Source organism: Microtus pennsylvanicus, chromosome 15 (genome assembly GCF_037038515.1).
Source record: "Microtus pennsylvanicus isolate mMicPen1 chromosome 15, mMicPen1.hap1, whole genome shotgun sequence".
Taxonomy (NCBI): domain Eukaryota; kingdom Metazoa; phylum Chordata; class Mammalia; order Rodentia; family Cricetidae; genus Microtus; species Microtus pennsylvanicus.
This window is the reverse complement of record NC_134593.1, coordinates 11,897,278-11,920,714: the sequence shown is the minus strand read 5'-3', so window position 1 is coordinate 11,920,714 and position 23,437 is coordinate 11,897,278. Positions and strand designations below refer to the sequence as shown.

Genomic DNA, 23,437 nt, shown 5'->3' with positions numbered 1-23,437 from the left:
TCCTATTAGCATATGCTCCAAGGAATTCTTCTCAGCCACAGGCAATGAGGGCATGACTTTGCTGCTGCCAGGCTAACAGCAGGATCAGCTCACTTGGTTGGTTCTGAGGTTGTGGTTCCAGCAACACAAGGTGGGCTATAGTCCTTTGAATAGGATACCCAGCTTTGGAATCAAATTGATTTGGTCAGGAAAATAAAACACAAATTTTGAGTTTGGAGGTTAGTGTAAAACTTACTCAATACCTCCCCTTATAAATACTCAGCCTCTATTCTAAATAAGCACAGAAAAGTTGAGGTGACAAACTAATGCTAACTGGGGGTGTGGGGGAGTGGGATATTACGTCTGCCTCATGCTAGTGCCAGAAGTCAATGAGGTCAGTTTAGTATGCCAGGTGGGTCTTGAAGATTAGGTGGCTGAATGTGTAGTTTGTAACCCAGAAATGTACTTAAGAGTTCTCAACATTTGGAGTAGACTTGAAATCATAAGCATGAATGGGTCTGTAGAAATGGTACAGGGACAAAGAGGAGAATCAGGATTCGGGGATGTAACAGGAGGGGAGACTGCGCTGGATGCCAGTCATCCATTTCTGATGCTAGTTGTACTACACTGAAGGCTGAGTCTGTACGGACATGAATCGTAAAGAAAAGGAGTTTTAGTCTGGCGTGCTGGCACACATGCCTTTAATCCCAGCATTCAGGAAGTTAGAGGCAGGAGGATCTCTGGAATTCAAGGCTCAGCTTGTCTACATGGTGAGTTCTAACCAGCCAAGGCTACATGGTGAGACCCCGTCTCAAGATAACAAAAACAAAACAGGAAGAAGAAAAAAGTTTAACTTTGGCTCATGGTCAGGAGAACCAAGGTCAGGTGCCACACTGGTGATGCCCTTTTTGCTAGTGGAGTCCTGAGGTGGCACAAGAATCACATGATGGGAGACAGAGGTGGGTGTGTCTGGTGTCAGTCCTTGTCAAGAAGTTACCTAAGCCACATTGCCTTCCAAGTGCCTCATCTGTAAACGTCATAGACTGTTTCCACTCTCCTGATACATAACAATGGTGTTTTATTTGTGGAGGGGAGGTTGTTAGGGGAGACTGTAGTCAGGCCATAGCAGGTGTAGAGAAAAGCATGACAGCATTTTGACAGCTGAGAAGAGAAAATCATGAGAAAATCGCCATCGTGACAGACAGGAGCTGAGGGAGGAGTGCTCAGTGTACCAGCCATGTAGGCAGCTTAATCAAGTGCAGAATGTTCTGGTTAAATAACGGTGAGCTCAAAGATGCAAGTTCAGTGTAAACTCTCAGGTACTGTGCTGATGGAGCCATATTCTCCATCCCTGGAAGATTGTGTTCACTCTGACAAATCCATTCCTTAACTCATGTTTACCAAAAGCTCACTTCAAGATCTGCCCCAACACCTATCTTCCCTTCTGCTTTCTCACTGAGCCAAACCCAACAGTCTCTGAATTATTTTCTGACCTCCCAACATCAGGCTAGACTCAGCGTCCTTTCCCCATCTCCCTTCTAATCTGCTTCAACATCCCATTTCTGTGACCATAGAAGTTGTACAATGGAAGGCATAACACTCAGATTTCTACGTGTTTCCCCAGTCTTGTGAGACCCAAGGACAAACATTGGGCCAAGCCTGGGGAGTCCTGCAGAGGAGGAGAGATTGTGTGGGGGAATGTTGTACAGTCTTGGTGTTAGGATATCCTGACTTACCAGGGAGCCAGGATATACTTAGAGCTTCAATAGGACAGCTCTGGAGGGGTAGAGCCGCAATAGGACAGCTCTGGAGGAAAGGTGTCCTTACTATGGGGAAGCCAGGCTACCTGAAGTTGATGTGCGGTGGGGGATGGTCTCCCCGCAGGATCTAGGGATCTTGCTCTTCTCCTGGAGAGCCTCTATAGCTGAATTCTGCTCTGTTCCCTTACGGAAGCATCCTAGCAGAGCTGTGTGCTTCTCCCGCCCACTCTGCTAAAGGGAAGCTCCCTGCAGAAATGTAGCAATCTGCTCTGGCTCCCAGGAGAAGTTGTTACTTCAGTCCCCTAAGGGAAGTCCCAGCCAAGTTCTGCTCTGGCTCTGCCTGCTGGTGAATGAAGGTCATCACCAGAGACTCTTCAGAGAAAGATTTATTTGGGAAGGAGGAATCCAGAAGAGTGACTGCCTCTGCAGGGAGGGATTAGGGGCAGCTCTTAACTGAAGGAGTGGAGAGGCTTATATAGGGCTTCTCAGAGGTAGAGTTTTCCCAGGGAGAAGGGGCATTGTGTTTCTTTCAGACGCTAATCTTAGGACCAGGGAATATTTCTTTCACTGGCTCTGATTCTAGGAACAAAGTGTGTTTCTTTGACACTAGTTTCAGAGCCAGGGCACAAGTCTTTAGTCCTGGGTTCAGGGATAAAGATGTTTCTCTCCCTGGCCCAGGTCTCAAATACAGGGTGTGTGTGTTTTCTCTGACTCTGGCTTCAGAGTCAGGGTACTCAGTGATTGGTTAGTCTCCTGCTCCAGTTGTCCCTATTACCCTACAGACTGTGGAGGCCAAGAGGGTCAGGGACATCGGAGGAAAACCTACAGAAAAGGTTAGCCTGGCTCTTGGGAACTCAGAGTCTGAACCAAAAACCAGGGAGCCTGCATGGGATTCACCTAGGACCTCTGCATACAAGAGACAGTTGTGTATCTTGCTCTATTTGTGCGACTCCTGGCAATGGGAGTAGGGGCTGCCCCTGGTACTCTGACTGGTTCTTCAGGACCTAATCCTCATGCTGGATTGCCTCTCCCAGTCTGAATACAGGGGGAAGTCCTTGGTCTTATGGCAGCTTTGATATGCCATGCCTTGCTGAAGCTGATGGGGGACCTGTCCCTTTCTGAGCAATTACTGAGGAGGTATGAACTGGGGAGGGAGGAGAGAAGAGGGGAAGGAGTGGGAGGAGAGGAGAGAGGGGAGCTTCAGTCAGGATGTAAAATAAATAAATAAATTTTAAAACTATGTAAAAATCTATGCTATGCATGCATTCTTTTGCTTTCCCGTGTTACTTTATTTCAGGATTCTCAATGTCAGCCCTGCTCAGTATTCTCTGGAGATCATCTGCAGACTTTGAAATGACATTCCCACTGAATCTAAGAGCATGCATTAGGCTATGTGCTCATGAAGCTATTTAAGAAGCTATTCAATGTCTTGTAAGAAAGACAAATCACATATAGATTAGACACATATAAAAGACAGACTATTCCAGAAGAAAGTGCAGAAGGTTAAGAGACTGCACTAGAGAGGGAACACCTTTGACCTGAGAACCCTTGAGGCCTCATGAAAAAGAGAACAAGTGTGTGTAGCCCCAGAGAAGAAGTATTTTAGTGGGTGAAGAAGTGAAAGGAGTTTGGGAAGAGGCAATCATGGTGTGATTAAAATCAGCAAAGCAGAAACCACAGACAATGTCGAGTTTATTGGGTGCCTTTTGTTGCCATGACAACAGAAACCGCTTAGGAGAGGAAAGGTTTCAATCCATCCTAGTGAGAAGAGCAGGGAAGGGCAGCTCAGAGCATGGGATTGAAGCCTGTGGCAGAGGCTTTGCAAACTGTGGAGGAAGCAAATACACACTAAGAAGGAGTGACTGGGAGAAACCTCAGTGGCCTGCCCCTCGTGACATACTTTTGGAAGCAGGCTTCATCTCTTAAAGATGCCAACATTTGTAAGCATATAGTTGAGAAGGACAGTTTTAGTCATAGGGACATGTTTAGCTGTGGGGGGAAGCCCATGAGAGATGTTTCAGATTCAATTTTCCACATCTGGGAAATGATGTGTAGGTGGATGAAAACGCATCAGCAGCAAGAGCGGAGATAAGGACAGTGTCAGCTATCTCGGGGCACTTCTTACGAGCTAGGCAGCCCACAAAGTGCTTTGCTGGCATCATGCACTGATGCCACATGCAACCTACAGGGCCAGATTCCACCTTCATTTCCCAACAACAGGTTTCTTGGGATCAAGTGATTGGCCAGTACTGCACACACAAGAAATGTCTGCAAGGGTTGGAAGCCAGAGAGTCCAGTGTCAGAGAAGACGCTACACATTGTCATGCTGGCACAGTCTTGCAGAGCCCGCGGGGATGAGGGTGTGAAGAGCAGAAAGCAGGTGTTTACGGTAGCATCTCTCCAGGAGTCTGTGGCTCAGGTTGGTAAAAGGTCTTAGAGGAACTGAACTCCTGTCCCTGGAGACCGTAAGGTGGAAGAAGACCAGATGCAGAGCGTTAAGCAGGGAACAGTTGGGAGAAGGGGCAGTCACAACCGTAAACTACTTTACCTAGGATTGAACGACTTTTTCAAGCTAATTATAATTGTGATTACCCACATAGAGAGGGTAAGATAATAGAAGGTATTGGCGAGCAAAGACAACTGAAGCCTTTGAGTCAGAGGTAAAGTGGCCAAGAATGAAGAGAAAGGCTCAGAGGGCAGAAGAGAGGCAAAAGGCATGGGACCAAGGATGGGTCTAGGTGCATTCTGGAGAGAGGAGGCAGACCAGAGAAATCTTTTTCTCATTGCCCCCAGTAGGCAGCAGCTCCTGTGCCAGAAGGGATAGATTTGGCTTCAGGTAGGTACTTAAAAATTGTGGGGATGACTGAAAACAATCCTGGGAAAGATTAAAAAACACATAGTGTTGGGTCTGGTGTGGCATAACTCCCATCTCAGTGGCGCCCACTAGGATGCCCCTTATAAGAGCATAGTAGTACCATGTGTCCCTCATTTATGCCACTCCATTTGAATTATCCCCCTCTGCCCCTCAGGCTCTCTCCCTTCAGTCCCCTCTGCTCCTCCAGCACTCGCCTATCACGTCTGTCCCTTTTACTCTTCCTAACCGCTTGACCCACCATCAAAACTTCCTTCCTCGGACTTAGACGCACGCTTGGTGTTGCCAGCTCTGACCTTGAATGGTTCTTAACTCCAGTTATCTTAGCTCATAAATTACTAGATGGCTAATCAAGCACCAGCTTAAGCCCTGGAACTTGTAATACCACTGATTCAAGAGTCATGGCTGAAGGACTGGAGAGTTAGCTCAATCAGTAAAGTGTGAGGATGAGTGTGGTCCCCAAAACCAATGTTTAAAAAATGTCATGTGTGGTGGTGCACACTTGTAATCCCAGTGTTAAAGAGAAAGGCAGATCTGTGGGGCCCGCTGGCTAACCAGTCGAGCCTATTTGGTAAGTTTCAAACCAGGGAGAGAGAGAGAGAGAGAGAGAGAGAGAGAGAGAGAGAGAGAGAGAGAGAGAACATGAGTGGGTGTGCATGTGATGTTAAATGAACACCAGTTGTTCCCCAACATGCATGTGTGTGTGAACACGCACCCATGAGCACACCCACACAGTTACACTGCATTAAAGAGAACAGGAAGGCTACCAGCAGCCATGACAGAGGGGATTAGGCAGCTTGTGCTAGAGTTTCAGTTCTCCCTAGCCCATCTCTGCCTATCCCATTCTCCCGGAGACTGATCTAGAAGCTGTACAATAGGCTGTCTTACCACAGACTCCCAGTTGGTTTAGGCCAATGGAAATGGTGATGAGTTTGAGGTAGGACAGAGGTCAGAATACTTAACCTCTCCAGCTCCTCCTTTGTAGCTCCAGGTGGGCAGTGACTCTCAAAAGGCCGCAGCTTCTTTCTGGAAGCTTCTTCCACAGCCATGACCACAGCTCCAGCTCTACTCTTGAAATCTGCACTGACCACAATATGCGTGTCCAGCATTAAGAACAGCGCTGCCAGGGCCTGAATGCTGTACTGTGTCTGTTGTTCTCCTTCCACGTTCTTCAGAGCACCACATTAACTTCACACTCCCCTCACTTCCCCACTTAGAGGTGGCCTCTCTTTCCTGCCACCATTGACTAAATCCAGATCGCATCCAGAATACACCCACATAGGATCAGTTGAAGACAGGGGCAATGTCCAAAGAGCTTGCAAGTTAGGAGTGCCAGGGCTGACTGAGTAGTGGAGCATCTTTATCGGAATGTCCTCTGGGATCCCCAAATATAACAAATTGAAAACCAAATTCACTTTTGCCTTCCACTCATTGGTCTCTCTAGGCTTTCCTACTGCCCCAAGGACTCTTTGTTTAAGTATTCACTATGAATAGACTGTTTCCTACACATCGGAGACTGTGTCTCCATGGATGCTGCTGAGCTCTTCAGTCACTTTGTCATAGAAGCTTGGGCTTCCAAAACCATAAGCTGTGTATCTAGTCCGGCATAGTGGCTAATGCCCAAAATTCCAACACTTGGCTGGTCAAGGTAGGAGGACTGTTATCGAGTCCTAGGCTGTCTCCTGCAACATCAGTGAGTTCCAGGCCAGCCTGCGGCTATAGTGTGAGGTTGTCTCAAACAAACAACCAAGACTCTACAGGTTTTAGAAAGTCACAGCTGTAAATGAGATTGTCTGTCACAAGAGACTCATCCATTTTCAATTCCATTCCTCTGTCAACAGCAGGAGTGGGATAGGGAAACACAGAGCAGCTGCTAGCACACACGCACATGCCTGTGAGGACTGAAAAAGAAAAGGGCCAACCAAACCTTTGTTTCTCTTGGATGTCCCTTAGAAGGCCTTAAGCAGCAGAGCTGTAGGATGACTTCAGCTTCCACTCCACCAAGAGAGGTAGCTTCATAGAGACTGAAGCCCAAGCACAGGGCAGCTTCATGGCTGAATGACGAAGGTGGTCTTCTCTACACTCCTAGAAGATGAAGGTTGAGTTAATCAAAGCTTCAGTATTTATATACAGCATCCAACATCTAATAAAATGTTATCAGACATAACAAAAGAGCAGCAAACTGAAACTTACTCCCACGTGACTCAGAGCGACCTGTCATAGACCTTAAGAGTAGCTGTGACCAAGATGTTTCAGAAAACATATTACAGAGGAGATCTTTTCATAGGACAAGTGTAGTGTATATATATACTACACACACACAGACACACACACACACACACGAGAGAGAGAGAGAGAGAGAGAGAGAGAGAGAGAGAGAGAGAGATCCATCAGTAAAGGGCTCACTGTGTAAGCATGTGGACCTGAATTCCATCCTCCAGAACCTATGCTAAAAAGACAGATGGACACCATATTCTTGTAGTCCCAGCAGCTTGCTGGCTAGCGAGTTAAGGCAAATCAACAAGCTCAAGTTTAGAGACAGCCCCTGTCTCAAAACATAAGGTGAAGAGAGACAAAAGAAGATATTAAACACCAACCTCAGACCTCCACATGCACCCACACCCAGACATGTGTATGCATACATGCACACAAACATGCAAGCACAGCAAAAACTACAAACATAGTTCTAGAGCCCTTAACATTTTGGATCTCCTCTCTCTCTCTCTCTCTCTCTCTCTCTCTCTCTCTCTCTCTCTCACACACACACACACACACACACACACACACACACACACACTCCAAGTCACCAACAGTACAGATTGTGCAACAGCTACAAGGAGCAGAGAAGAGTCATGTATCTGACAGCATGCGGAGAAGCCTTTGAACAAAGCCACAGAAAAGAGCCTGAGGCTCCAGATTCTTGGTGCACCACCTTCCTGACCCTGGAGGGCATCCCAGATCCCCACACAGCCCTACAAAGCACTCCTGCTGAAAGTGTGCAGAGCTTTGCCAGCTCTCTGAAACCCTGGGAATGGCAAAGGGACTTGCAAAGCATACCCTGGCACATGCAGAGAACTGTTAGAGAATATGAAACCAAACTCATTAGCCCATGATGGAGTTCAGAAAACACAGGAAAAATTCCAACTGTAATATCCAGACGGAACTGATCCTTTGGATAAACAACCAGACAGGAAAAAAAGTTGGTGCATCAGGCATCCGGGGTGATCTGCTTTTCCTTCACTCCTTTGGCTCAGCTACTAAATCCTGTTTATTTGAAACTTGTGCTTCTATTTCAGAAGACCTTCTTGAGCTGCATTCAGGTCTTTTTAAGTGCCCATGGATGCAGTCGAGTGGTTTTACTTTGCTTGTTTTCCTCTCATTGACTGGTGTGTTCAAGCTGGTTTTGCTATTCTTTCTAGTGATGCCTGGTCCTTTGGGCTTTCTGCTATTTCTCTTGTGTCCATTCTCAGGGACTTGTGGGTCTAAGCAATCTGCTGCAGCTTTATACTCTGAGGCTTCGAGGAGGAAACTTCTCTGCCCCCTAGTTTTTTCCCTTGTTCTCCAGGGTTAGCAAGGTCTCACTGTTCTTCATTTCCTAAGAACTGAGTCACAGCATGTGCCCAACAGCTGGCCTTAATCTTCTCTGAAGGGTAAAAGATTCCCTGGGCCAAGAGATCCCAGGCATGGCTGCTAATGGTTGCTTGCTCAGGGACCTCTGGTGGACTCCTAATCACCATGTGGATCCCAGGGAAGAGAGCCCTATCTACAACTTAGTTAGAGGGTGATTGGATGGGAAAACTGTTTCCATACTTAATCTCTCATCTCTAATTTGCACTTTTGACACCTGTCGTCAGTCATCTCATAGTATACAAAAAAATATACTCTTATTGTTTAGAGATTCTAAAGGTCTTAGATGTTCTTATGCCATAAATTGTACCCAAAACTATTAGAATAAAAGATGCTTCAAATAACTTATCATTTGAGAAATTATACTATTTTAGGAGATAACAATGGTAGCCAGAAGATGAAGCCAACATCTATTTCTTACATAACGAACTACCACCAACATTATTCTTTTCTTTCCTATCTACAATGAAATAATTTGAAACCACAAATCTATTGGTCTGATGGCTCAGTCCCTTTGTGCACTCCAGGGCACAAATTTAACAATGCTTAGGTTTGTAGTTACTGCTTTTGGTTTCTACTTCCCTGAATTGTTACTATGGATGAGCTTTGCAAAGCGGGTATGTCCTGATCTAAGAGCATCAGAGGATTTGTACTAAAAGTATGATTATGGAACTCATGGTTGCTTTGAAGAGCCTCTGGCATCCTGGAAGCCTGCGTCACCAAGTGCTGTGTGGCAAAGCAACTTCCTTGCTCAACAGCCCTTCTTTCCTTTTAAAATCACACTCTTCATCTCTGCTTGTTTGTGTGTGCACGCACATGGTGAAGTCATAGGGCGACTTGCTGGAGCTGGTCCATGGTTTCTCCACTCTCTTTACTGAGGCCAGATCTCTCAAGGAACTAGGAGCTTGACACTTGACTTGTCTAGCTAGCCATCTTACCGTGAGGATCCTTTCTCTGCTTCCAGAGACTTCCATGGGATTACAGGCAGGCCATCACACCCTGCTTCTTTTAAATGTGGTTGCTGGGAATCCATCCAAACCCCGGTCCTTACACCTACATGGTAAACATTTTCTCCAGAGAGCTCTCTTCCCAGCTGTGATGCACAAACTTCATTCTGTTCCCAATATCTTGAAAACAGTGATTTCTAGGTCTATTTAAATATTTAAACAGTAACCCTTTTCACAGTCTCTAAAAGTTAGACTACCCTTTCTTTCTTTCTTTCTTTCTTTCTTTCTTTTCTTTTTTTTTTTGGTTTATTTTTTCCTATCTTGAGAAGATTTACAAGAAAGGTGAAGGAATGTGGGACCCCAATTTTTTTTGGTTTGTAAGGAATATTTTGCTTTAACCATCACTGCAAGTGATATGTAGATAGATTTCTGGTTTCCTTGCATCTCTTGTACTTAATGTATATTCTGTGCTTCTAGTTGACGGGAAGCAATTAATGTTTTTGATTTCTTTCTTTTTCAAATCCAAAATCTACATTAACTGTAGTTTATCTATGTTTAATGGTATTCGTGTTATATGTATACCATATAAGACAATCTGTTCCTATTATTTTAGTAATTTTAATGGTCTCATCTATTTGATATTTTGAATTTGCTATATATTTGGCATTACCTCTTCTTCTTCTTCATTGGTTCTATATCCTTTGCTAATTTTTTAAGTTACTCTGGAGATTTTGACTTGCATTTTTGACCAGTGCAGACCACTAACACTAACATCTTAAGACATCTTAACATGGAGCCCTCCTTTCTTAACGCCTCTCTATACTCCCCGTGCCCATTTCCTTTTGTCAGCCTCAGAATATGAACAGTTCTTCTCACCCTTGAAAAAGCATGCTTCTCAAGTTTTCTGTTTCCTTCCTTTAACACCCAAAATTACCCCTCTGCCTCTGGTGACTCACAGTTCCTGCAGTCCCACATCTCCTGTCATCTGATATCACCCTAATCTGCACTCTTTAAGACCGTCAGTGACTTCCTGATGACAAATTTCATGAACTTTTCTCCTGATCACTCTGCAAGACCTGAGCCCTTTGGACTGTGGGAGACTCTACTAACTCTCCACTAACTAGCACTGCCCCATCCTTTCTTCCAAACAAATCATAATTTTAGGTCAGGTGGTGTATGTCTACCTAAAGGCTCACCTTTCACAGCCTTCCTTGCAGAACAAATGCAAATTGACACACATACTCATTAGGCTAACCCCGCCCACCGTAACAGGTAATTGCAGGACAGTAACTTTAAACTCTTATTCTCATCAGCATGGCACAATAGAGTTATTCGTTGCTGTTTGGGTTTAACATATGAACAAAACGTGTCAAGTAAGCATCCCACACTATCATTCAGAGGCCCAGGTTCTTTCCAGGTCCATCCTTTTCTAGGAACTCAGGTGGCCTTGTTCAGTCAGGGAAAAGGAAAGGAGACTAGACAACATAAGGGAGGCTAAAACTCGGCTCTACAACGGCACATAACTACACAGGAGAGCAGAAAAGGTAGCTTATGTGGCAGGCGAAGATGAGGAGATTGGTCTGGTAAATGACAAGACAGTCCTTGCCATATGGCTAAGTCACTCATCTAACCAGCTCTGGCCCGGCTAGATCAGCAGGCACGACTAGAACAAACCATAGACACTGCCCTCCAGCAGAGTACATTCCAGGGCACAAAATCTCGCCGGATCTGTCCCCTCTGATACAGACCAGCCTTTCTTCCTCCCTCTCTGACATAACAGACACATGAGTCAACATTTCCTTTTTCTTCCTATTGTTGTCTTAACCCACGGGTTAATTTGTGCCGGACCATAATCCGAAGCAATTTCCCAATCATTACCACCCATGAGCTTCTGCAGCTGTGAAAGTGAAGCCTGAGAACAGGGGACCGAGATAAAAGAACAGGTTAGTTAAGTTGTGTTTTCAAGTCCCCAACAAGAGGTGAAATTGTAGTAATGTTGTTGCTGCTCATAATGTTTTTCTAAAGAATTTCTTTAGAAGGCACAGACAAACACAGATCCCTGTGTCTTGCTGTGTAGAGCAGCAACTCTCCTGTCAGATAAATTCCCTCTGAGACTCCATGTCAAACCCTTTCTCTAACTGCCACCATCCTCTACCATGTCTATGGACTTGGCTAGAGCGTGCGTTTTGGTTGATCCTTCGGATAATAAGATACTACATATTAACTTTCATCCTCTTCATACCTGTTTGTGTTCAAGATGATCACAGAAACAGGTCATTTCTCCTCCCCTCCACCTACCTTAGTGATAATTATTCATTCTTAAAATTGGGTGTTTACAGCTTCTAATTGTTCATTCCCGAATCTTTCCTAATGAAACTAAAGCATATAACTTTGAATAAATCATAAATTGGCATCAGCCAATATCATAGATACAGAAAACAGTTATTTGAATCTTCTTCTAGGGCTGCCTTCAGGTATATGAAATAATACTGGGTCGTAGACTTGCATTTTCATACAATTTGTATTTATTTCATCTGAACTTTGCCTAATAGTTGCACAGATCTTTGCTTCTTAGAATACAAGTCTCAAATTATTTAAGACTCAGGAATAGGATATTTCAGGGCATGGAAAATCGTAGAAGGTATCATGTAGTCTTCATTCATCCAGTAACCATTCATTGAGACCCCATTGTGTGCCTCGCTGGGCCACAGAAGACAAATTAAAGGTAGACATAGCCCTTGAGAGGCATCACCTAATATACAAACACATACATCATACAGTAAACACTGTGGGCTTTTGACAGAGCCCAAGTGTGGATGACTTGGGTTTGGAACAAGACCAAAGAACTTCCGAGACAAATCAGAAGAGTCTTGAGTCATCAGAAGAGTAAACAAAGACTCAGAGACCCGACTACAGACAGTGAAAGCAAAGCCCATAGTGTAGCCATGAGGCCAAGCTTTCAGTTGTTCAGCAAAGGACTTTTACCAGAAGGTTCAAGTCCTGTTTCTTTGTCAGCCCAGCCTCTGTCCCTTCCATTCTTCAGGTGTTCATTGCAAAGTAAAGACCCTGCACACCTTATCCTAATTGCCAGTTCAGAGTCTGTTCAACAGGGAACACAACCAGCCTCATCTGCTAACAGCTTCCTTAGAACCAGGACCAAACTGCTGACAGCTCAGTAATCCATCGGGTTCCACAGCCTATGACTGGGAGGAAATGAATGGTTCAGTCACTGATTGACTCTAATGCCCAAAGACAAGTTCCGTTTTCATCCCAATCCTTAAGATTTAAGATGGAAATTAAAATTATATTTTCTTCAAGTATAGTGCCAAACACAGAGAGAACCCAATCCAGATTCACACAAGAACTTAGAAGGTTAGGAAAATTGGCCAATACCAGTCATATCTCAAAATCTTTGGAAAATTTAATTTCTCAATTTGAAAAGAAAAAAGTATGTATATATAATAGTAGAGATTCTTACCAAACTGAAGGATTGACAAGTTGTGGAGGGTTGAGATATAGGAGACGAAGTCATTATTAAACCACCAATAAATATTGCCAAACATGCCAAAATGATGTTGGGGCAGACTAGAGCATGTGATATTGACTAACCACAGAAACATAGGGATGGCATGTTTCTGACTGGTGGTGCTGTGGCTCCCGAGTTCTCATCAGGTCATGGAAATCTCATGTTCACCGCTTCCTCTCTCACTTCTCAATGTACAAAGTAGAAGCTTAGGACAAAAGATCCAAACCATAGGATGCCACCCTAGATTCATAATGTATTATGTGAGCGCAAGCAGCTTAACTTCTCTGTGTCTTATTTTCCTTATCTGAAAATGAATAATGGATGCTTCTGTGGAGTAGTTGGTAAGAATAAAAAAATTAACTAATGTGACTTATAGGGCTGTACAGAGCATGTGCTTAACATTCTATGGGCAGAGCAGTCAACTGGGGAAAATTAAATAAATAAATAAACATCTGGAGCACAGAAAGTACCCTCAGGATGTTTAGTCCACTTGGTTTGGATGCAGAAGCATCAGAAGTGTTTTATCTTTCTGGGTGTTTCTTTTTCTTTTTTTTTTTCCGAGACAGGGTTTCTCTGTAGCTTTGGAGCCTGTCCTGGAACTCCCTTTGTAGACCAGGCTGGCCTCGAACTCCCAGAGATCCGCCTGCCTCTGCCTCCCAAGTGCTGGGATTAAAGGCGTGCGCCACCACCTTTCTGGGTGTTTCTAATGAAAAGAAATCTTATTATTGTGTGTACATGATGTTGGCAAGTATACCATGGTGGGCACGTGTCCGGAGGTCAGAGGACAACTTTGTAGGGTCCATTCTCTCCTTCCACCTTCGTGTGGGTTCCACAGGTTAAGCCCGTGTTATCAGACTTGTCCTTACCTGTGGAGCCATCTTTCCAGGTGTTCCTAAAGCTTGTTCAAGACAAATGATCCTTCTTTCCCAAGGAAACTGAGATCTGGAGATGACAGACTTCATCAGGAGCAAAGATGAGATGCAGTCCTCACAGGAAACCTCCCAAGACCTCCCAGGTCACCGTACTGGACCAGTCACAGGCTGCGTGAGAAGTGTGTCTAGACGGTCTCCAGTATGAGATATTTCATTAAACATTCCTAAAATCACAGAAGCTTGACCCTGATTACCCTGAGAGCTGATACAAATACTTACGGTAGAGGTCACATGACGTTTGCCTTCCCTTTCAAGTAAGGGCCTAAGAACCCACTCAGCCCTCTACTATGCCTGGCCGAAGTAGGAGCTGAAAAAAGTACTTGATGCATGAACAAGGGGTAGATTTTCATAGTTCTACAGTGATGTCATTTGATAGGATTTCCTAGGGACAGGATTGACGACTCTGAAGTTGAGCTGAGGGCAGAGAGGACAGTAGCAAATCAGCCAGGAAAGGCTGCCAGAAACCCATGGTAAAGGCCAGCAGAACTGGCCAGGAGAAAACATGTAGCTCCCGTTTAAGCCTTCAGTCTTTGAAGCACAGCAGATGTAAATCACATCAGGGAGCTGCAGCCCATATTTGGAGGTGGCTTTTAAAAAAATCATTCACATGATTGGGCTCTCTCCCTCTGCCCTGCACCTTTGGAGCAGAGAAAGCTGCAGTTAAGTAGAGGAAGCCACCAAGAACTAAAGTGGGTGTTCTTCAGGCGATGCCAAGCAAGGCCTTCACTGGCAGGTTCTTAAACTGAGATTATTGGGTCTCCTCCCAATACCACAGTGGGAGCTGAGGGAACGGTGTTTCCAGACTTGATAAATTATGCATCTGAATAGAGAAGACATCTCAGCCTTCATCAGATTCTCCTGTCGTTGGCCATAGAGCCTCCTTTTCCTCCCGCTCTGTCACACTCAAGTGGGACTCGTCTACGTTCATTATTATTTGCTAGGAGGTGGAGTTGAGAAGACAGATGACGTAGGGCTAACCCATATAGGGCCTTCATAGGGTCCATGCACCCTGAACGGCTTAGAGCAGTGGTTCTCAACCTTCCTAATACTGCAGCCCTTTAATGCAGTTCCTCACATTGTGGTGACCCCCACAATCATAACATTATTTCTGTTGCTCCCTCATAACTGCAGTTTTCCCGTTGTTATGAATCGTTCTGTGTTTTCTGATGGTCTTTGGGGATCGGGACCCACAGTTGAGAACTGCTGGCTTAGAGGCTGTCCAGCACAGACAAGGGCTGACCTCATGCAAGGCCTTCTTAGAGTCAGCGTACCCTGAGAGACGTAGACTTGCCCAGCAGAGACAAGGCTCTCAAAGTTAGATTTTACTGTCGTTTCTATGTGTCAAGTGCTTTATTGTTATTTTTTTCTCAGTCCCACCGCAATCCTATGAAGTCAAAGAATTCCCCTACCCCACAGATAAGGACACTGAATCCCTGAGAGGCTGAAGCACTAAACCAGAATCCTAAAGGTCCTGTGTAATTCTCAAGCTGTCCTGCAGCCTGAACTGTGGTCAGGCTGGAGGTAGCTTCTCTGCTCGCCATTCAGATTCCACACATGAAGCTCAGGGCCTGCCCTCTCCCTGACCCTGTCCATCAAAACAGGCAGGGGTGCTGCAAATGAAGGTCTTCAAGCCAAGGTGTAATCTATGCACTTACATAATTTAGCCCAAAGAGTCCCTCTAAAATTCCACATTGGACGCCAGTTTCTGTCCCGAGATATGGAGTGTTAAATAAAGAAACCCCAGTTAACACCCTCTCCTGTTTCACTGCCAGAAAGGAAGAAATATTCTCCAGTAGTCACAGGACAGAAGACTGGGAATGCTCTAAAACAAAGCTAATATGTTACGGTTTCAAAATTCATGTAGAAATTCTCAGCCACCTATCAGCAACAAAACAAACAAACAAAACCATTGCTTCCCTGGCAGCAATAAAAGTGTGGCAACTGCAGGTACCAAGGACACTCTCTGTCTGTCTTGGCCTTCCTTCTTCAAGGGCATCAGCCAAACAGGACAGATGCTACTGTTGGAGAAACTGAGTCCAGTAACAGCTGACCCGGGACTTGAACCCAGGCCTGATGACACTATCAGTGCTCTTAACCATATTCCTGTCCCCCTGGCTACACAATCAAAGTGGTTTCTGCCGCCTGCTCAGTAACACCTCTTGTCTTGGTTTTTTTTATGGGCAGAAAAAGCTGGTCTGGAAATTTTGTCACCCTCTTGGGGAAAGGAGCCATGGAAGGGACAGGTGGGCTCAGCAAACACCTGATTCGTGGCTATCTACCACTCTCTCCCTCTGCCTTGCTAACCAGATCTCCTGACTTTCCAAGAACCTGTTTCCTTACCTCATGGTCAATCCCCACGTTGTGAGGTTCTAAAAGAGAATCAGAACCAAGTTTCAGGAGTGGTGCAAATGTTAGTTATTTAAACTGACTTGAGAAAAGTGGATTATAGTCCTTTCCCAAACTCCAGGCTTGGTCGTCTGCAGAGTTCATGGCCACCACCAGTTCTTCTGCTTCCCCACTCCCCATTGGCTCCTCCTCAGTTTCCCCTCTGTGTCTGCAGTTCTCAGGCCTAGGGTACTCACATTCTGGGGAGTTTTCGCGCTCCTTCTGACTCTGTATACAGAGTCTGCCTCTCCTCCCAATCCTGTGCTTTTAGCAGAGCTGCTGGGACACTTACAACAGCGCCCCGCCCTCCTGGAGGGGTGTGACCCGGGAGTTTAGATAGGAGTACTGACTGTGAGCAACACCCAGCCTCCCGCTGGTCTTTCTCTGTTGTACACTTTCCGTGCCCCAACGGCGCCCAGAGTGGCCCGGGGCTCCTCCGCACCTGGCCTGGGCCACAGCTCCCCTCCAGCCGGACGCTTCAAGAGCCATGAACGTGTCCTATCGCTGCCACGCATCCCCCTGGGTGGAAAATGGCTCCTCTGCGACCATGGGCAGCATGCTATTCGGCGCCGGGCTGCTGGGCAACCTGCTGGCGCTGGTGCTTCTGGCGCGCTCGGGCCTGGGGTCCTGCGGACCACGACCGCTGCGCCCACCACCTTCGGTCTTCTACGTACTAGTGTGTGGCTTGACAGTCACCGACTTGCTGGGCAAGTGTCTGGTCAGCCCGGTGGTTCTGGCTGCCTACGCGCAAAACCGGAGCCTACAGGAACTTCTGCCTACAGCGGGCAATCAGTTATGTCAAGCCTTTGCGTTCATCATGTCCTTCTTTGGGCTAGCCTCGACGTTACAGCTGCTGGCTATGGCGCTGGAGTGCTGGCTATCTCTGGGACACCCCTTCTTCTACCAAAGGCACATCACCCTGCGCCGGGGAGTGCTAGTGGCGCCATTAGTAGGAGCCTTCTGCTTGGCTTTCTGCGCACTTCCCTTTGCCGGCTTTGGGAAGTTTGTGCAGTACTGCCCTGGCACCTGGTGCTTCATCCAGATGGTCCACGAGAAGCGCTCGCTATCGGTTCTCGGTTTCTCTGTGCTCTACTCCAGCCTCATGGCGCTTCTGGTCCTTGCTACCGTGCTGTGCAACCTGGGCGCCATGCACAACCTCTATACCATGCACCGGCGCCTGAAGCGCCACCCTCGCTGCTGCCTGAGAGACCGCACCCAGCAAGGCTCCAGTCAAGGTCTGGGGTCCCTGCATCCCCTGGAGGAGTTGGACCACCTCCTGCTGCTGGCTCTGATGACAGTGCTGTTCACTATGTGTTCCCTACCTTTAATTGTGAGTTACTGGGCACGGAAGTTCTGGAAACTGGTCTTCTCAGGCCCCGGCCAGATGGAAAGGTGGGGGTGGGAGGGATACTGCTGTAGCTCTAGGAGCTGCATCCAGTGTAGGATGCGGGGCAGTTGATTCTGGCCTCAACTCTCCAGGGGAGTGAACCTCCACAGACCTAAGATATGACCCCCCCCCCATTTGTAGAGGGAGAAGAAGGAATGTCAGACAAAGGATGTTCCGAAGACAAACGGGGGGTGTCTCCTGAACTCAGCAAAACCTTTTCCAATTGGCAGATGTCCCCTCCTCTCTGCTCCTGTCCGATGAGGTCTCTTGTGAGCCAAAGACCTGAGTCCTCTATTCCCCGACCCCCGCAGGAGCTATGCAATATTTTATTTTGTCAGATCCACCCTCTAATTTAGACGTCTTGGAAAGGGACTTCTCTGGGAGTTCCTCTCTGGACTTTGGCATAGAAGAGAAGGAAAGGGGTTAGTTCATCCTGAGTGGCTTACAAAAGTGAGCAATACACACAGATTTAGTTCTGAAAAACTCTAGGTTTGTGGCTGCTGCTGTACTACCCCCCACGGGGGTGGGGGTGGGGTTACAGCAGAGAAGTTACAGGAGGCCCCTTGTTTCCTTGTCTGTCTTGATGAGTTTTGTTTCTATCTTGGCCAATGAGATGGCAAAGAATCCCATTAACTTGGATCCAAATTACAAGGAGAAGATGGCAGAGACTGAATGATACAGAAGCTGCTGTTCCCAGATTGAAAGGAATGATTGTAATCAGTTTGATGACAGACACCAAAAACTTAGAACCCTAATGAAGCTAAGCACTACTCAAATGATTAAAAAGTTTAAATTCTTCATATTAGATATGTACTTTAAAGTTGTACCCAGTCATTGCTATTGCATCTTTAATTTCATCAGTTTCATGTGGCAGCTCATGTTTATCTGGGGATCTGACTCCCTCTTCTGGCTCCAGAGGCACTAGGCACACATGTGGTACACAGACATACATGCAAACACAAGACCCATACACATAGAATGATAAATAAAAATTGTGGGATATGTTGTTTTCTGGTTATGTTAGTATCTGCTGAATGTGTGTTATCTGGCACAGTGGTCTATAAAACCTGAATCATTTATTCTCCAGCCCTTACCAATAAAAATAAATTTAAAAAACTCCAGACCAGTAGTTGGTGCTCACTTATGCTGTAATGAAAGCAAAGAATAGCTAAATCCATGAGAGTTGGAAGCAGCATTTGGATGCTTTAATGTGGATAACGCAGAAAACAGTGTAAACCAAAGGAACAAACACAGCCTTTGGACACATCTCTAAGGAGATCCATATCTCCTTATGGAATTGTGAGAATTAAAGGAACTGATATATTTAAAGACACTTTGGTAAAAACAATTTGTAAAGTTCTGGATAAGTGTAAGCCAGACAGCATTCCTCTCAGGAACGATCATTTCCTAGAGAGACTAGGGGATTGCTCAATGGCTGTTGGTCTGGGTCAAGTTTCAGCACTCATGGCTATGGTAGTTGTTTATTTACTGGCTGTCCTCATCTGTTGAGGGATAACCACACTAGTTGTGTGGGGTTGGCAAAGGCTAAAAATCACACACACACACACACACACACACACACCTATACAAGTACAGGCATGTGCATGCCATGATGCACACTTAGAGACCAGAAGGCAAGCTCAGACGTTGATCTTTACCAGACATTCTGATTGACACAGGGTCTCTTTACTTGCTGGTATGTATGCCAGACTAGCTGGCCAGCAGCCTCCTGTCTTTGTGTTTCTGTTGCTGTGATAAACACCAAGACAAAAAGCATTTATTTCAACTTACAGTTCCACATCACAATCAATTGGAAGAAATCAAGGCAGGAACTCCAGGCAGGAACCTGGAGACAGGCACTAAAGTAGAAACCGTGGAGGAGCATGGCTCACTGACCTGTTCATGACTTTCTCCACCTGCTTTCTTATATTCCTGCCCAGGGGTGGCACCACCCACAAGGGGCTGTGCCTTCCCCTATCAATCACTAATTAAGAAATGCCCGGCAGGCTTGGCTACAGCCCCAGGCATTTTCCCAGCTGTTTACTCTTCTCAGATGAAGCTAGCTTCTGTCAGGTTGACAAAAACCCAAGCAGGACACCCTGGGAGCACTAGAATTACAGCTTTGCCTTGCCATCAACTTTATGGGATCTAGAGATTCAAACTTTTACCCACTGAGCCAATTCCCTAGCCCACGCTGAGCATTCTTGAGCAGAAAATCCCAAATGCTTCACAATCTAAAATATTTTGAATGTGAATGCCATGCTGCAAGTGGAAAGTCCACAGCTGATTTCAAGTGATAGGCTGGAACCCAGACCGATGCCTGTCTCCGACTACAGGTGTGGAGGACAAACATCTCATAAAACGGTGGCTGTGGAGGGCTGTGTTCTACAACAGTGTCTTGTGGGATGTACATATTCCACATTCTGGGGGGAAACAAAAACCTATCTAGTCCCAAACAATTTGGAATAGGGGTACGTGTGTGTGTGTGTGTGTGTGTGTGTGTGTGTGTGTCAGCACCACAGAATCCAGTGTCTTGCCTCAGTATTGTTACTAATTTTGGTTCTCATTTATTATTATTTCCTGGTGACTATAGCAAATTAATCAGGAAGTATAATCTCCTTAGGAGATGGCGTGGTAGTCTAAGGCAGCAGTTCTCAAAATTTTTATGGTCTAGGGACCTCTTAATACCCTTAAAAATTACTAAGGACCCATACAACTTGTATTTAAATGGATAGTGTCTGAATCTGTATCAATAACATTATATAGTAAACCTAGGAGTTGCAGGGTTTGAGGAGATGGCTTAGTTGGCAAAGTGCTTGTCATGCAAATGTGAGGACCTGAGTTCAAATCCCCAACAACCATGTAAAATACCACCAAGTTGGCCACAGAAACATCTTCTCAATGACTCTTAAAGTCATATAAGGACACTCCTTTAAATTAATGCTCTTTTACATTTAAAAATATTTTATTTTTTAATGATGTGTATATATGGGCACATTGTGTGTGCACATGATTTCTGCAGAAGCCAGAAGAGGGCATTGGAACTCTTGAAGCTGGGGTCACTGGCAGTTGTAGCCCCTCCCACACGGGTGCTCAAACTGGACTTGGGTTCTCTGAAGGAGCAGTAAATACTCTTGGCCCTGAGCCTTCTCTCCAGCCTCCATGTGGATGTTTTTAATGTAAATTACGTGGATGTACAATTGCCAGTTATAGAATAATTTACTTCTAATAACAACTGCAAGGGCCTGAATAATAATGGCAGATTACTCACCCAGGATTCGTGTGAAGTTCTGGGTTCAACCCAAGCATTGCATAAAAAATATGTAAAATAAGAGATAACCTAGTAGAGTTGGCATGGGTAAGTACTGCATAGAAAGAAAATAGTTTAGTCTGGCAAGATGGTGCAGCAGGTAAAGGCGCTTGCTGCCAAGCCTGATGAGCTCAGTTCTAGTCCCAGACCACGCGTGATGGAAGGAGAGCACCAGCTCCCACAAGGTAGCCTCCGTCTTTCACATGTATGCTATGGCGCTACAATCCTAAACACGCAAAATAAATGTGTTTTTAATTTAAAAGGATAAAATGGTTTGTTTTAATTATACAACCATCATTCATTACCAAACGTTCTTGCATGGCTGGAATTTTGGTTGAAGTTACATTCCGTCAAACTCCTCTCTGAGGAGAAAACTAACAAACATAAAACACATCTGTGAACTGTTTGTTTCTACATTAACCTAAGCTTGTGGTCCGTGTCGTAGCCATACAGCATGTATCTGATACCTACCTCATCTGACACACTCTGTAACTCAGTGACATACAAAATGAGGAAAACATCCTGGTGCAGGCACAAGTTACAAGGGAAGGGTAATAATTAAGGCTAAAGGAGAGTGTAGCAGAGGAAATGGGCAACCCCTAGTTAAGAAGACAATATGCTGATGATATGATGATATGAAGAGACATAGAGAGAGAGAGTGGCTTACTGGTAAGGGTTCGGCATCTTTCTCCTTCTGCAGCTACATGGCATCTCTCCTTGACTCCACCTACTATATATATATCTTCCAGTCTGGCTATATTCTGCCCTGCCATAGGTCAAAGCAGCTTCTTTATTAACCAATGATAATAAAGCATATTCACAGCATACAGAGTGGAATCCCACATCAATACACAAGCTAATTATCCAGTGTTTATATTATATAGCAGACCTATTCCTGAAGCTCTCTTCGCACCCTTTCATTGCACCGTCAGAAGAATCCTGGAAAGCAGGCACAACAAACTTATTTTTATAAAAATAAGAAAACCACATCTTCCCTGAAGCCACACATCTGAAGAGAGGACTCCAACCCAGACGTGTAGACCTTTAGCCAGTGGCTCAAAGAGGCTCCAAAAATGTGTCATATTTGAAGTCAATTTAAAGGACAGCATTGTTTGGCTCTTTAATCCATTTCCAGGCTTGTCAAATGGATATAATGACTGTTTTTACTCATAAGACTTTTCTAGGGAGAAAATGAAAATTTCAAAAGACATAGAACAATGTCAGGGAGTTAAAGTCTCTAAGTGGTCACCAACCTTTGTTATTGCTGTTGGCATTATGAAGCAAGAATGAGGAGAGAGTCCGCCTATCAGCAACAGATGAGTCCAATATAAGGCATCTTCCTTATGCACTGGACTGAAGTAGCCATGACCACTGAAATGTTATAGAGAAGAGAGTCAAAAGCTGAGGAGATTGATTCTAGGAGTTTGCATCTTCTCTAAGAGATGTTCCTGGGTGGCCTTGAGTACTCTTAGCCACAGTTTCCCCTACTAATTCTGGATTTAAGTAGTTGCTGTCCCATTAGTGCCAATTTGTTTCATCATGGATTTAGAATCTCAGTAGGCATGGGAAATCTAATGCCAAAAGAAAAGGTATCTGGCCTCAGAATGGTGGTCTGGGGTTGTGCTGATTTAGGCAGTCACATGACCTAAATGGCATGGAGATTCATGATTTGAGGCACTTTGCAGAGCTCTGAGGAAACCACAGAGACGCAAGGTAAGATCAAAGCATAGGAAGTGGCTGGGCAAAGGTAAGAAGGTAGCTATCTTTGGGCATGCCCCCTCCCCCATCTTATATAGAATCTATCTTAATAAAAGGAACAATTTATAACTGATTGGCAGGGGTGCACACTTTTAATTCCAGCACTCAGGAGGCATAGGCAGGCAGATCTCTGTGAGTTCAAAACCAGGATGTTCTACAAAGAGAGTTCCAGGACAGCCAGAGCTACTCAGAGAAACCCTGTAAAAATATATATTTCATATATATATAGTTCATGTACACACATATATATACAGTTCTTTCATCTGGTCACCTCATGTCTTTTTATCACCATAGTTTCTGTCTTTTTACTTCTGTTCAAAGTTCCATTTCTTGGTGTGTCCATACGTGCAGCAATTACTTCTAAATAAACTAATAAGAGTAGACAGAGAGCTGGAAGCTAAATAAAGTATTCATGTAAGGACACTAGTTAGAGAACCTGTGTGTGGAAGCCTGGTGGTGTCTTCATAATCTGACAGCATCCTGGAGAACCAAGAGCAGAATTCAGAACAACCTTGTGAGAGTCAGTCAGACGGATGTCCCAGATGGCCTCAGTTTCCCCACTTCTCAGGCTCCTCACCCACATCTACCTGTTGTCTTGTGACGGTAGATGTTGTCCAGGCTAAGATAAGCAAAGTAAGAAAATTTGTTCCTTCCATCAGCCTTCTATATCCTTATCTGTGTAATGGTTTGGGTTTTTTATTTGTTTTTCTCCCCCAACAGTATCGTGCTTACTATGGAGCCTTTAAACTTGTCCACACAACTGAAGGAGACTCGGAAGACCTCCGGGCCCTGCGTTTTCTGTCTGTGATTTCAATCGTGGACCCCTGGATTTTCATCATTTTCAGAACTTCAGTATTCCGGATGTTATTTCACAAGATTTTTGTAAGACCTCTGAGCTACAGAAACTGGCACAGCCATTCCTGCCAAAAATCTAAGATGGAATCATCTTTGTGA

The 23,437-nt window shown here is 45.1% G+C and overlaps 1 protein-coding gene across 1 annotated transcript; it reads left to right on the top strand.

Moving 5' to 3' along the window:
* Positions 1 to 16,515: 16,515 nt before the first annotated feature.
* Ptgdr (prostaglandin D2 receptor) lies at positions 16,516 to 23,437 on the top strand. The gene is made up of 2 exons (XM_075949896.1): positions 16,516 to 17,358; positions 23,204 to 23,437. Exons 1-2 carry the CDS (start codon positions 16,516 to 16,518, stop codon positions 23,435 to 23,437), a joined length of 1,077 nt encoding a protein of 358 aa, XP_075806011.1.

Excerpts from the sequence above, each read along its gene's own strand:
- Ptgdr (XM_075949896.1), top strand. The coding sequence starts at position 16,516 with ATGAACGTGTCCTATCGCTGCCACGCATCCCCCTGGGTGGAAAATGGC. Across the intron at positions 17,359-23,203 it reads TGTGTTCCCTACCTTTAATT|TATCGTGCTTACTATGGAGC; the intron begins GTGAGTTACTGG and ends CTCCCCCAACAG.